General features: G+C 35.0%; 3 protein-coding genes across 18 annotated transcripts in view; 1 reads left to right on the top strand and 2 right to left on the bottom strand.

The window, feature by feature from the left end:
• Positions 1-13: 13 nt before the first annotated feature.
• On the bottom strand, positions 14-5,399 carry LOC113205327 (dual specificity mitogen-activated protein kinase kinase 6). Of its 4 annotated transcripts, none has more exons than XM_026420905.2 (9): positions 5,270-5,399; positions 4,839-4,995; positions 4,709-4,760; positions 4,391-4,556; positions 4,068-4,160; positions 2,805-3,041; positions 2,509-2,688; positions 2,210-2,427; positions 14-2,130 (listed from the first exon to the last, which is right to left on the bottom strand). In XM_026420905.2, exons 2-9 carry the CDS (start codon positions 4,843-4,845, stop codon positions 1,992-1,994), a joined length of 1,092 nt encoding a protein of 363 aa, XP_026276690.1. In that variant the 5' UTR covers positions 4,846-4,995; positions 5,270-5,399; the 3' UTR covers positions 14-1,991. The 4 variants fall into 4 exon arrangements, with proteins under 4 accessions (XP_026276690.1, XP_026276692.1, XP_026276691.1 ...); XM_026420907.2 differs by lacking the exon at positions 5,270-5,399 and adding an exon at positions 5,100-5,262; XM_026420906.2 differs by lacking the exon at positions 5,270-5,399 and adding an exon at positions 5,081-5,261.
• A 115-nt stretch (positions 5,400-5,514) lies between these two features.
• LOC113205330 (mitochondrial import receptor subunit TOM40 homolog 1) lies at positions 5,515-8,862 on the top strand. Its single transcript, XM_026420911.2, has 6 exons — positions 5,515-5,886; positions 6,519-6,781; positions 6,864-6,969; positions 7,134-7,265; positions 7,370-7,549; positions 7,622-8,862. The coding sequence occupies exons 1-6, from the start codon at positions 5,682-5,684 to the stop codon at positions 7,759-7,761; spliced, it is 1,026 nt and encodes a 341-aa protein (XP_026276696.1). The 5' UTR covers positions 5,515-5,681; the 3' UTR covers positions 7,762-8,862.
• A 343-nt stretch (positions 8,863-9,205) lies between these two features.
• The window catches only part of LOC113205324 (calcium-binding mitochondrial carrier protein Aralar1), a 14,857-nt gene continuing 9,684 nt past the window's right edge, over positions 9,206-14,378 (bottom strand). For 12 of the 13 annotated variants that reach the window (XM_052265655.1, XM_052265660.1, XM_026420894.1 and 9 more), the window contains 17 exons: positions 14,265-14,321; positions 14,032-14,174; positions 13,837-13,952; positions 13,570-13,709; positions 13,341-13,487; positions 13,134-13,275; positions 12,924-13,017; positions 12,766-12,804; positions 12,571-12,661; positions 12,414-12,489; positions 12,107-12,315; positions 11,939-12,019; positions 11,706-11,846; positions 11,429-11,623; positions 11,185-11,287; positions 11,000-11,090; positions 9,206-10,917 (listed from right to left, as the gene is read on the bottom strand). In XM_052265655.1, coding sequence (XP_052121615.1) covers positions 10,731-10,917; positions 11,000-11,090; positions 11,185-11,287; positions 11,429-11,623; positions 11,706-11,846; positions 11,939-12,019; positions 12,107-12,315; positions 12,414-12,489; positions 12,571-12,661; positions 12,766-12,804; positions 12,924-13,017; positions 13,134-13,275; positions 13,341-13,487; positions 13,570-13,709; positions 13,837-13,952; positions 14,032-14,174; positions 14,265-14,321 — 2,052 coding nt within the window. In that variant the 3' untranslated portion in view covers positions 9,206-10,730. The remainder of the gene's footprint in view (positions 10,918-10,999; positions 11,091-11,184; positions 11,288-11,428; positions 11,624-11,705; positions 11,847-11,938; positions 12,020-12,106; positions 12,316-12,413; positions 12,490-12,570; positions 12,662-12,765; positions 12,805-12,923; positions 13,018-13,133; positions 13,276-13,340; positions 13,488-13,569; positions 13,710-13,836; positions 13,953-14,031; positions 14,175-14,264; positions 14,322-14,378) is intronic. The other variant, XM_052265657.1, reaches the window with a different exon arrangement.

Below are 14,378 nucleotides of genomic sequence, written 5' to 3'. Positions count from 1 at the left end.
ATACAAACACTGATCATTTACATTTTGTTTTATTTCTGCTCAAGTTTAAGATGGCTAACAGTCTTGTCATTATTACATCAGCAAATAAAGCTTAATGTACAGTATATGAATAAACAAAGTTATTCTTTGATTAGCAGGTTGCTGGTGAAAGGGTAAACACTCTCTTACTACCAAGCAGCCCCATAAAAGCTCATGAGAGTTAAATAACTAACAAGATCACATACAATGAATGCCTGTAGAACAAGACATTTTTGAATGGCACACACAAAGGGTGATGTATGATCAATGACTTACTTTCTAGGCACACAGATTGCTATTTGAGAAGTACAGCAACAGAGGTGATGGTTTAATTTCACAAACATCTATTTGAGGATAGTGCCTCACACAATGATTTTTTTAAGGTTTTGGGGCAAAATAGATTTCCCAGAATATCACTAATTACATTGCAAAAGTTAGCCCCAAAGAGCATACTACAAGGAAGACCTACTTAACAAAGGGTACATCTCTCAAGAAATTTTTATGAATTTGTTTCGTTATGAAGGCCATGTTTTTGCTTTTTTCTGCTAATTGAAGAGAAGCAGCCTGACATCAATGACTTTGAAAGTGTATTTGGACATAACTAGGGCAGAGTTTTTACATCGGTAAGTAATATAAGAGCTTTCTGTAGGATACTGGAATCATATTCCAAGGGCAACATTAAAGAAATTATTATTGTGAAGAAGCGGAAAGTAGTATTGAGAGCTGTAAAAAGGGGGAGGAGAAGCAGTTTCTTTAAATTTGACAACTTCAGATGAAAGAAAAAGGCGCACACAAAATATGTCTGCTTGCACAAGACTGCTTTCCTGATAAGAGTATAACAATAGAAATGCAGTATTACCAAACATTTTCATAACTGTAGAAGAAAAAAATTGGAATTTGAGCAAAACCATAGCCATGATTGAATTAATCCTATTCAATAGTTACGTAATTAATTTAATAGATGCTTTAAAGTTCAATGTTAAGTTGGTTAAGATGGTTTCATCCTCTCCAGGTTAAACAATATATCCTCTTCCAAACCTTATCCACATTCTCACAATACTGATGAGAAGGCACACAAAATATACACACAGAACCGGTAATCTAGACAAGTACATTCTTTTTAAAAGTTTAAAATTATTGTTGTTGGTAAAGGGTGAAGAGGTATATTTAATCCACAAAACTTGAAACAAAAATCGATCAATATAGCTTGGCAAAACAATAAAATAAGAATAGATTCACATATAGAGGCATAAAGTTAACTGGAAAGGTGTCTGACGTGACTGAATTATAGTCAGTAAGTCATAAAGACTAGATGAGTATTGCAATCCCATATAACTAGTCGATAATTCCACTTCTGACATGCTTCAATTCTTCAGTTTAATTTAGTAGAGAAAATTGTAATAACTGAAAATATATTTACTATAGAACATGTATGAGTTTAAAGTAAAGCAGCAGAGGAAACATTTTTGCACTGTTTCCTTTACAAATCATACATGCCCTTAGATATTAGCCTCACAAGATATAGCACAACAAAACAAGGATCTGTATGAAACACTGAATTGACTTAAATGACCCTCCAAGCTTGTACTTCACAGGTTACTTCAAAAATTCTTAATCATTCACGTGATGTATTTTTTAAAAAGGGGGAAGGGAAAGCAATAAAAGTCTCTTATTTCAACAGATAACAAAAATAAAACGATAACCTCAACATTCAAATTAGGAGACCTTAAGCACTTGTTTAACCAAAACAGAAGGAACTCTGCCATTAAATAGTTGTAACAGCATGGGGCATTCATTAATCCCACTGGGTACATGTCAGTACAATTAGACCTACTAAAGGCATTACTAATGGACACAAACATACAGACACACATACAAACTTACTTACGCACAAATACTTCTATCTACACACAAATAATTATCATACATTCACTGGCACAGACACTCGTAAAGGTCAAAATGATACCCTAAATCTATGTAACAACATCTTCAAGGTCCAAAATTTCACCAACAAATGGTGAGATATCAGTGACACGTTCAGCATGTGTTTTGCAGAATGGATGCTCCAAGAGCTGATTATAATTAGGTCTGGCAGTATAGTCTTTTTGTAAGCTACAAAAACAGAAGAAAAAATATTACAGCAATCTCTTTGTATTCAAAAATGTATTGATATAAGAAGAGTAGTTCTTACCACTTTTCAATAAAATCTTCAAATTCACAGGTAAATTTCCCTGAAGGCAAACGTGGGGGATCATCCTTAACAACCTGTTTCAACTGTTCAAATGGAGTACCCCATGTGGCATATGGAAACTTCCCAGTAGCAAGTTCAAGAAGAGATATACCCAAACTCCAAACATCTGATCGAATATCATAGTGTGATGGATTGCCGGATGGATCAATGCGTTCAGGCTGTAAAAGCAACTTTACTATATTTTTTGAAGCTCAATAAGTATCTACTGGTACTCACTTCAAATGATACGAAAAACTCACAGCCATATATGGTTTGCAGCCAGCATCAATTGTCTTTGCAACAGAATCCACAAGGTACCCTGATATACCAAAATCACACATCTTTACCTCTCCACGTCTATTAATTAGAATGTTAGACGGCTTAACATCACGATGTATGACACGTAGCTTTGAGTATAAATAATGAAGAGCATTTACAACCTGTAAAATAAGAAATCCTGACCTTTTAGAACACAGTGCTGACAAGATCTAATATCCACAGTACACTTTGAAGACTAGATTTCTATTTTTAAAAGGAGGTAAAAAAGTAATCTTACAGCAACTGTAATTTTCCCCAAAATATCTTCAGGGATACTTCTTTGATGGGAATATGCACGAGTATAAAATTTGTCAAGACTCATATCCATGACTTCCATACATATCCAGACATCCCCCTCACGGAAAAGTGCTCCATAAAATTGAACAGTATATGGACAGTCTGAAGAACGCATTGAGATATCAAGATCCATCAAAAGGCGCTTCTGCTCCTGGGTGTTGACAGTTGCTGCTATGCGCTAGGACAAAAACACACAAATATCAATTTTTCTGATGGAATTTATGAATGGATAATAAATTAGCAAAGATTACTAATGGTTGAGGTTCAAATCATGAGCATTTTGCTTGAGATAGTTCTTTGCTATTGCTTTTTTTTTTAAATCAATAATGCACACGACTAATTATTTAAAAGCTGTACTTAGTTAGAAGGCTTAATCCGGATTGCAAACCAAAAAAGCCCAAACCCAGAGCAAGAGCCTAAAGCAAAAGCTTCCAGATTAGCTCTCCTAACTAAATGCAGCTAAAGAGAAACATTTCATTGTCACGAATGGCATAACAAATCTTAAGCTAAGTAATTAGAAACATTGTTCTTCAGATATTCTACTTGTGTTGCACCTACAAAAACTGAAAAAGTAAAGACTTAAGTCTAAAGGTATGTCTAATGAAACTAATGACAGATACTGGCAACATATTTAAAATGTTATTTACATCTAATGCACTGTAGATACCATGCAAAAATATAATGTAAGCCAAGTGCTATATGGTATGACAAACCATTAGGACAAAGGCTGTGCAGAATGGAACAAAAACAAAATGCGTAAAATGTAAATAAAAAAATAAAATATACATCATCGAAGACTACAATTGCAAGCATTGGAGCTATTTGAAACAATCTAATCAAGACTTGTCGACTAAGAATGACAATATATTTACTGTAGAAAAGTTCTAACAGAAGTTCAACAAAGTTGAGATATTTTATTTAATGTTAGTTGGGTGGACTGAAAGGCAAATTCCTATCAACTAGGCCCTTGGTTTAATTTTTTTTATTCCAATTCCCAGTTAATGTACTACTCTAAAAGTGCGGTGCATTACATGCCACTGTTTATCAAAAATGTCAAAACTTATCGCAAAGTTCAAAAACAAATACTTTTTTTTCCTAAATCTCTTTGTTTGAGACAAAAAAATGAAATTATATCAAATACAGAGAAGCTGCATATTGTCTTACAAATTTCGATGCAATACTGGAGTTTTTCATGCAGAATTACCGAGCTCTTGCAGTCCCCCGCAGAATGTAGCAAATTCTCAAAGTTTACTAATAGATCATGTTGTTCCTGCATACTTAAAGTGGCTGATATCCTCTAGCAGCACAAAAAACCAGCAAATTGAATGAAAATACTTTAAAATGATAAGTACTTCATAAAACTTTCGTACTGTTGGTGAAAAACTATATAGAATAAGTTTGCTTTTGTTCAAGATTTAGTGTCATCATAAAAAATAGATGCTTTACAATTAAAGAATGCCAGAAAAGAAGAGAAATGGAACAATTAATCTGATGAGAAATTCTGTAGGGGCTAGTTGTAATACTTACTTTGACAGCCATGACAGTTTGACTTGGTATGTGACGCATTTTCTCCACAATGCCATAAGCTCCACGACCAAGATCACAGATTTTCTCCAAATCATCAGCTTCAACCACAAATGTTCTATCACCTATAGTTATAGTCGTCTTTTTATCAAGATTTCGTGGAGGAGTCCTGAGAAAGTATGATTTGGTTGTTAATTGGTTTTAACATAATTCCTGTATTTTAAGTGTGTACTGCCTGACTCATGCCCCTTCAAACAATCTCATGTCTTTACAGGTTAAAACATCAGAGAAGTAAAGAGACTTCAGAAATATCCTACTTACACAGCCACTGTTTCTTCAGGCACTTTAATTTTTAGTCCCATTGGCTTACGTCCTAAAAAATGAAATTTCAGAAGAATTTTTGAATGCTGTAACACTTAAAATAAGTAGGAGGTTTAAATTAAAATCGTACCCGCCATTTTTAAAGATAAATGAAAAAGTAGTCGTCAGTCCTCCTGTCTCAGTCAAAAAAGTGTCATCTCTGTGACTATAAAAATGAATCTGTAGAAAAACTCAAATTTCACTGATGTGTTGAAGTCAACCGAGTTTCAGGACCAGTTTTATATTGCCTAGAAAATTGTAAACACACCAGATTAATATCTTAAAAGTGGAGAATAACGAATTTATCGTCAATAGAATATGAATGCAGAGTACATTGACAATAACAACAAACTTCAATCAAAAGAGGGCTGAGAGAAAATTTAAGGTTATCCTTCCAAACCAAGGTCAGGCTCTAAGTTTGAATGAACAATGCTAGTTGTGATTGACAAGATTACGAGCTCATTTCGATCAAAATCAATCGTTTCATTTTTCAGTTTACAGGACGGAAATTTTTCAACGTACATTACAAAGATATGAGCAGCAATCTATATTGGCCATCAGAGCTAGGTTTTGATTTTCACTCCAACCCCAACACACCGACGACAGCCAATCAAAAACCTCGTATTTTACTTTATTTGTCCTGCACTTGGGAGGAGTAGGAAGAACAGGGTATGAAAAACTTCCTTCATATCCGCAGATTTGGCTTACAACAGTTTCATATCTGAAGAGGAGGAGGAGAGCCTCATGAACTTGTTCTTCTTTTGTTGATTTTAGGGCAACCTGGTGTAAGCATGGAACGCTGCAGAACATCTCCGTAGACTTTGAATTTTTAAGGCCTCACCTTACAGGAATTGAATTTGATAGTGCCATCAGATTCTCATCGTCCCAGCTGGAATAATTTGTGCTTAATCGATTGTTATCATCGTTTTTCATCATGGGAAACATACAAGCAGTTCAAGCTGCGAGTGCTCCCCCTCCCCCCACCATGCCGCCGCCTCCACCAGGCATGCCTCCTCCTCCTTCAGCAGGACCTGAAAAGTCAGAAAATGCCCAATTTCAGCCCCCTATGCCTCTGCCACCAGACTCCTCATCTGTCAAGAATCCAGGAACCATGGAAGACCTCCATAAACAATGCAAAGGTTACTTTCCTAATTTTTCCTACCATTTGCTGATAACTTTTGAAAGGTTAGGTTGCTTCGTTATTTGTCAATTTTTTCTTATTGTTCTAATGGTTTCTTGTTTGAGAGTAAATTTTATGGTGGACATTATATAACTTTGCAATCTCATACAGCTTTCTCCTTGTCTGGTGAATCCATTACCTTCAATTTGAGTGATATTACCAATGATGGTCTCTGTTCTGCTTGTCAACTCTTGAGCCTCACACTCCAATTGTAGTTTGTCATTGAGGATTTATTTTTTTATTCATCTTGAAATCTTTCCATAAGGCTGTACTCTTTTCCTTACAACACAATTTCGGATTGTTCAAATTTCATTTCTGCTATCTGTGACTTTTTTTAGCAGATGATACCTTGAAACACATTATACTTAACTTAAATATTATACATCAATAATAATATCAAGGTGTCAGTAGCTTTAACTCTCGATAGGGTACAAGAGTGGAAGCAATCTAAAGGAGAAGAGACCTAGCGCAAACCAGCAAACACAAACAACATCAACAATAATTTTGGGCGCTGGGGGACTGGCTGTTTTAAACTCTTTTACAAACTTTTGTTCTACAGATTTTTTTATTATGGTTATTTCTATGTTTCAGATGTGTTTCCAACCAACTTTGAGGGTGCAAAACTTATGGTGAACAAGGGACTAAGTAACCACTTTCAAGTTTCACATACTATTAATTTGAGCTCTGAAACGCCCTCTGGTTACCGTTTTGGAGCCACTTATGTTGGCACCAAACAGTTTACATCAAATGAAGCTTTTCCCATTTTGTTGGGTGACATAGATCCAAGTGGAGACCTCAATGCCAACATCATCCATCAATTCACACCAAAGCTTAAAACAAAATTTGCAACTCAGGTAAAGATTGATACTACAAGATGTTTTTAAATGACCACACCTCAATGGCCAAAATCTTATTTCTTCTAACTTTGTGAATTAGGTCAAGAAAAGTAAATTCAATGCTGTCCAAATGACAGCTGATTACAGAGGCTCAGATTATACTTTCACAGCTACTGCTGCCAATCCCGACATCATAAATGAATCAGGTAAACGTCATACTTGATCTGTTAGATTATTGTAATCTTATGTTTTTATTGATCATGATTTTTTGAAATCCTTTTTTTTTTTTTTTTTTTTTTTTTACCTTTTTGAGGGGTGGGGGATTCTTGTCTGCTAAAGCTGTTACCACTGCAATTACTTCTTATTACAGGTGTTCTGGTTGGACATTACTTGCAGTCCGTTTCAAAAAGTACTGACCTAGGAGCAGAACTGGCATATCAGTATGGCCCACAGGTTCCAGGAGGAGAAATTGCTGTCTTATCAATAGCTGGCAGGTATTCAGGTCAGTGTCTATCAGCTAAATGTCAAATTAAATTACTGTTGCCCTCTATGTAAGATTTGATGAAGTTTTTTGATTTGATACCAATTCATTTTATTTATTTTTAGGGAAAGACTATGTGTTTAGTGGTACTGCAGGTACATCTGCCTTGCATTTATGCTACTTTCAGAAGGCAAGTGATCAGCTTGCTCTTGGTGTTGAATTTGACACAAATTTCCGCATGATGGAGTCAACAGCATCCCTTGCTTATCAAATTGATGTTCCTAAAGCAGACCTATCTTTCAAAGGTGAGATATCCTGACATAGTGGCTTTCTTAATTCTTTCTCGCTGGTTTTAATATTACTTTTGTAAATTTTAGGTATGGTTGACACCAACTGGACTATTGGCGGAGTATTAGAGAAAAAACTGACACCATTACCTTTCTCATTTGCCCTGAGTGGGTTGCTTAATCATAGTAACAGTAACTTTAGGTTGGGATGTGGGCTCATGATTGGATAAAATATAGGTGTTATATTTTTTTTTACCTTAGAGGACTGTAATTTGACATTTGGTTGTGCATTTGGCTTGGGCATACAAATACCATATTAATTTGGTGTTCTATTGATGTGAGGATGAATTAGCCGACAACCATGTGATGTCCTCTCACATCTATTGAGATGTCGTTTTTTGCCTTAATAGTCATTTGATGTGAGTTCAATCCTCTTGTCTGCCATGAGTTGCTTGAGCCTTATGCTGCCCAATGCATTTATGAACTCATTCATTCCCCATGCCAGATCAGTGTACTATTTTGCGCTTGTCAACGTTTTTGAATTCATGTAGCATAGATGTAGGATGAATAGGATTTTACAGACAGGCAAGTAATGCTTTGGCATAATCCATGCGAAATTTCTTAGCTCTACCAGAGTGAGTTTTTTCAATACATTGCCCTGCAAAAAAATTATTTCTTAATTTTATTTGTTATCATCAACCTATCCATTTTTCATAATTATTTATGTGTAGAACTGAGGTGCAAATTACGTTTTATCTCAAATTCAAATGTTCCAAATACATTTCTCGTTAAATTTGGGGCTTAACTTAGGCATATTGTTTTTACTTGCTTTCCCTACAATCAGTACTTTCCTGTACAAGCTCAGATTATGAAATTGTTAAACATGCTTGAGATATAGGTACAGCACACTAATGTTCTAGTCACTGTTATTCAATTCTGTTGAACTAGTTTTAAAGATACCTGAACAAATCTAGTTTTAGAAAGGCCTGAACAGCTTAAAATCCTGAGCTATTTGAGAGGTCTTTTGTTTGGAAAATTTGTTAAACATATTGGTAATGGAAGAAATGAGCATGTCTGTCTGTCATAGCAAGACTAAAGGGTACAAGACCAAATGCTGGGGTAATCATACAGTTCTCTACTACTCATTGTTACAATCACTTCAGGGTGGGGAAGTGTGACAGATGTTTCAGTATGTTGGTGGAAGCTGTTTGACCACTTGATGGGGCAAAGTTTGGCTCATGTTCATGTTTTATCTGACTCATCGTGTCTTGTCAGAGTGGCTATAGGGTAACTATTGAAAATGAAAATAAATGAGACAGTAGTGACAAAGATTTTTCTGTTTGTAACTACTCCCAATCCCCGACTTTTGTTACGATTTGAGCTAGTAGTGCAACGCAAGGTGGGGTTTGGACAAGTTAAGGACAAGCAGTCATCAAATTTGGGAGTGACTTGACCAGTCTGGTTCAGGTCATTAATACCATGGAGAGTTAAAAGTTAAATTGGGGGGAGTTAGTAATTCAGTTCAGTCTCTACAGGCCTGAGTTTGAGGCCCCATACCAGTGTGACCTCAATGGGGCCTCAGACCTTCTGAAGTGTGTACGTTTTGTGAATGAACTATAGTAGCAGTGTACTTCAATTTGGAAAAATTTACTAAAACATTGAAGACAACAGAAATAACTTTGAGACCGCACCAGTTTAATTTTTTATCTTCAAATAATGGTTTGACAATGACTCTTGCTACTTTGCCTGGCACATTGCATCTCAAATATCACTTCAGTATAAAATATATCTTGAAATGCAGTTTGACATAGTTTTCACATGATCTAAAACTCTGCAAAGTAGAAATACAATTTCATAATGCAATATTTAAACTATGTACAAAAAATACAGGAGTATTAATTATTCGTGGTTAAAGACAATATCAAAATAAACATAAGGTTTACTCTCCTTCCCATTTTGGATTCCACTTCACTTTCTTTGGATGAGTATTACTGGAAAAGGTGTGAAAAGTAAAAATCACATTTGTACCGGTCAACGTTTCTTTTCTCTTGGAAAATAACGATACAATATCACAACGAGCAAGACTTATGAGCTATTTCAATGTGAGAATATCACATTTGAGGTAAGTGACATACTAAACATTAACGCATACAGTACGCTCAGCTCACTTGTAAAACAACATAACATGCATAACAGATAAGCAAGAGCAAGAGCTCTATCCAGTAACAATTGTTCTATAACTTTGTATTGGCTGAAGACTGCTTGTGTATTGCTTATCCTTAAAGAAATCTGTGCTAGTAAACAATAAAGAAAACATTCGTAAATGAATAAAACCTCAACATTAAAAACAGTGCAATAACCATTTTTCACAGACTTTAATTTTACATGTAAGGCCAAATGCATAGGACAAGATTGCAATTATAAATCAGCCTTAGACTTAAATTTGTAGATGAAAAGCATTAAATAATGGTGCTTTAAAATTTGACAATAAATCAAAAAATATTGCGTATTTATCCACAGCACCTTTAATACTGCTAGTCATCTATGTATATGATCCATTTACGTATTTAGTGGTATCATATCAACAGTAAATCAACCATTTCTCATTCAGAAGAATTGAATATTGGTCACAGAAAGTATTTATTGTGACATACTAATGTGTAAACTATCATGTTTTAACATACTCCTTAACAAAAAAGCAGGTACCCATAATATAAAATTATGAAACAGTACACAATGAAAAGTTAAAAGTTTTCAAAAGTTAACATTTACACTGGTATAACATAGATCACTTGAAATAAAGATCTTGTAGGAATTTCTACATAAAATGGCTGTTGCTGATGCCAAGTAAGTATTCACTAAATAAATACAGTTCTATTGACTGGGAAATTCCTGAGACATGCATATGTTTACAGAACATAATTTATCTTATTCAGTTGTTTGTGGCTTTTTTTGTTGTTAAAAAAAAAAACAAGAATCAGAAAACAAACATGTTCTTTTGATTGAGACAGCAGAAAAGTCAATGTTTGCCTAACAAACTTCCTCCCACCTCAGTCTCTGAAGGTTGAACATATTAAAGCAAAGCAATACCCTGCATCACAGGCTTAAACAGCAAAATACATCACAACCTCCAAAGCTCATAACTAAAAACCTAGCCCAAGAATGTTAGAGGCATATGATACATGATTTCTAAAGATAACTATGAGGGAGGTGTAACAGGTATAAATCCAGTTTTGAACTTTGGTAAACAGAGCCCAAATTTACTTTCAATACCCTGGAATATAGGAAGCGCAACTTGATACCCTCCAATGTGATCTGGATTGGTTGATTTCACTTCATCTGCAATTCCCACAGCTGGCACATTTAGTTCAGAACCAGTCGGACGCCTATAAACAAGTATTTATAGTTAAATATGGTGCTCTTAAAACTTCCAAATATGTACCGCATATTGACAGTAAAATTACTTACGTTCCACCAAAATCAACATAAAATAATCGTTGAAGAATTTCATAGGTTAGTAGAGTAACTCCAAATTGAGGAGAAGAACGGCAAACTCGGGCTGTGAAAATTTTCAGAAGTATGGACCACATTATACAAAGGTCAACACTTTTTAGTAAGAGTTTATATTTAAAATTAATTTATTCTTTGCTTACCAACTGATCCCTTCCAGAAAGCTCTTGGTCCTTCTTCACGCATAATTTTTCCAAATGCATCAATTACTCCTGTGTAGGTAGTTTGTCCTTGTCTTGCTACAACCTGCATATAAAAAATACATATATTAATAGTACTTATTTTTAAACGTCACTTCTTCATCCCAACTTGTGCTGTATAGGTTTAATAATAAAGAATAAGAACATGTGACCTAATATGTCCAATTAAAGATAATACAATGCATACCTGAAGGCGAGTTTTTATGACATCAGCAGGAGTTACAAGTGATGCAGCTGGAATTCCAGCAATAGCACCAGCAAGCAAGAGTGTAAGGGGATGGTTATACCCATTTTCGTCAGCAAGCTTAGCCTTTGTGTGGGCGTAGGCAGGGAAGTATATAGCACTGAAAGGGATATCTCGCAGAAAACATGCTTTTGCTCCCTATGAAATAGAGGCATATAATAGTAAATGGTAGTTTAAGATTACTAAAAGTAGTAATTCAGTATGTTAACAAACTACTGACCTTGTATAATCCAAAGAAACCAAGTTCTTTAACAACAGACAATGCACTTATTTTTGTTGTACTTGCTATTTCTCCAGCAACTTGAAGACGAATCTTCACAATCTCAAGTGGGTTTGTGAATATAACTTGAGAACCTCCAGCCTATGACAAAAAGTTTGTACCTCTATTACCTCTTGTACATTAAACTAACCTGTTTGAATTTTAAAATCAATTATTGTTTACATAAGACTTACACATGCACCAGAAAGGATCTCTCCCCATAATGGAATGTTGCCTTTCTTATCAGTGAATTTGTCTCTGACCAGGTCATTTACCTAGAATTCAAAATATTTCTGTAAGCTGTACTGAAAAATATTTATTTCAAAGACTCAAATTAACCAGTGAAAAATATGATGGCTTGCCGTTAGTTTGATAGCTTTCTCTGGTGCTACCCCCATTAGCTGAGGAACAAGTCCTCTGTAGAGTCCAGTTGCACCTTCATGACGGATAACTTTCTTAAAGCAATCCATTGAATTCCGATACATTAGCTCACCAACAAATGAACCTGATCTTTGATTCTGCATTCTAGTTTTTACTAAATCAATGGGATAGACTGCTGTGGCTCCAACCGCTATTTGATAATAACAATTATTGATTAAGGGCAAATATGAAATAGACTTAAATGGAACACAATATAAGAATGTAGGCGTTTTAAGCTCAGAAATTTACCTCCAGCAAGGGCACCAAGAGTGAAACGGTAGGCGCTTTCTAAAACTTGAATCAAAGCTCCACGTTCCTCTGGGCTCTAAGGATATAAAAATAAGGAGTAAATTATTATAATAGACCGAAAAATCAACTGAATTTCAGAAGTGAGTTCCGCACTTACTGATACAGCTTTGATTTCTGCTAATCGGTTAGTGATTTGCTTAAAATACTGCTCTGGAGCAATAGCTTGAAGGTCACTGTAAACTATTCGGCTGAAAATAAAAACAAAAATTAACTCCACCTGATAATCGGTTAAGAGGAAAGCAAGGCGTTATTGAAGGCAACAATTTTATTTTCAAATACACTGTACACAAACCCAAACCAACTATGATGATCCTCATGGGAGACTGATATGCTGCATTCCAAAAGCCAGCAAAAATTGAAAAGTTCCCTCATAATTTACAGCATATGGTAAAAATGTGTCTAAATCACACACATTTTAAACAACACACTGAAATACAAATTACTTCTCACCTTGTTTGATGGAGAAGGTGGCAAAGGACGAAAAGAATATCAACTTCAAGGGGGGTGATCTGAGACATCATCTGTGCTGAGTGAAGGAATTCCTCTGTAAAAGTAGAAGAAAAAATAATTTAAAACCAAAATTAGTTATTTTTTGATTTAAAGTTAGGTAAAGAAATGTATCAGCAGTGTTCATGCAATATTATAGGTGAGGAAACAGACCTTTTGTTACTTCTTGGTTTCTGTTTCCACCAGTTGCATTCAGGTAAATTCTTTTGATGAGTTCCATATTGTTGAGTAAGGAGTTAAATGCCATAAAGTATGGGAAGCTCACCCGTTGTCCACCTGTTCCACCAGATGCAGCCTAGGATAGAGAACATTATTAAATTTTGAAGTTTTGTAAGACTCTTACTATGGATGTATACCTACAGCGACAAGATTAGATTTAACATCTTTTGTAAGCAAATGGCTCTTAATGGAAACCATAATGTCCTGAAAGTCCAAGGCCGAAATGAAGCCTGATCCATCTTTGTCAGATTTTCGGAAAGCTTCCATAGCATAAACCTCATGGAAATCCTGTGAACCGAGAGAACAAATTATGTATATGTAAAACAAAGACAAATATTTGTTTATTATTTTCTTTAATACAGAAACTTACATGCAGAAGTTGACTGAACTCTGAGTAAGAGATGAGTCTTTTCTTATCCTTGCCAAAGTACAGTTTAATGAAGTTTCCATCAAAATTGAAGGGCATACGCTGATGAAGAGTTGTTTTGCGAACCACTTCGACAAATTCCTCTACAATACAAGGTGAATAAAAAAATTTATTAAATAAGATTTAACTGTTATAACAACTTTTGGGTGGCAATTTCAGCCATCAAAGTATTTGGATTCATTATGACCATGACCAGTGACCAGTACCCACCAAATGACACCATTCCATTTCCATTTGTGTCAAAAAGTTGGAAAGCAGTTTTGTATAATGCGTCTGGAACACACAGTAGGCCTTCAAATGCTTGAAATTCTGGGAATGATATAAGTCTGAAAGAGAATTTTAAAAATTAACATTCAGTGGAGTTTTTGATCAAGAAACATTGACATAGGTACAGTACACACATACCCATCTTTGCTAGTGTCAATAATTCCACCCAACAACTTTACAGATTCCTCATTGAAATCTTTCTCAGGGATGAATCGAAGGTAACGTTGAATGAAGTCACCAGCTCGCATATATTTTACCCCATTTACTTCTTCGGATGCATACTGGCATAAAAAACATAATAGAGAAAAGCAGTCCACTTAAAAAAAAAAGGCAATGTATATAGTTGAAAAATTAAATTGAGAATATGTTACCTTATTGAATATCTCCTGCAGCTGTTCAGTACTAGCACGCTTTAGGTACCCTGCACTCTGCAATAAATAAACAAAAGAAACACAATCATTAAAAAATTCACATATTTTTAATTT

This window comes from Frankliniella occidentalis, unplaced genomic scaffold, assembly GCF_000697945.3.
Source record: "Frankliniella occidentalis isolate FOCC.00 unplaced genomic scaffold, Focc_3.1 Scaffold29, whole genome shotgun sequence".
Classification (NCBI taxonomy): Eukaryota; Metazoa; Arthropoda; class Insecta; order Thysanoptera; family Thripidae; genus Frankliniella; species Frankliniella occidentalis.
The sequence above is the reverse complement of the archived record's forward strand: the minus strand, read 5'-3'. Positions and strand labels throughout refer to the sequence as shown.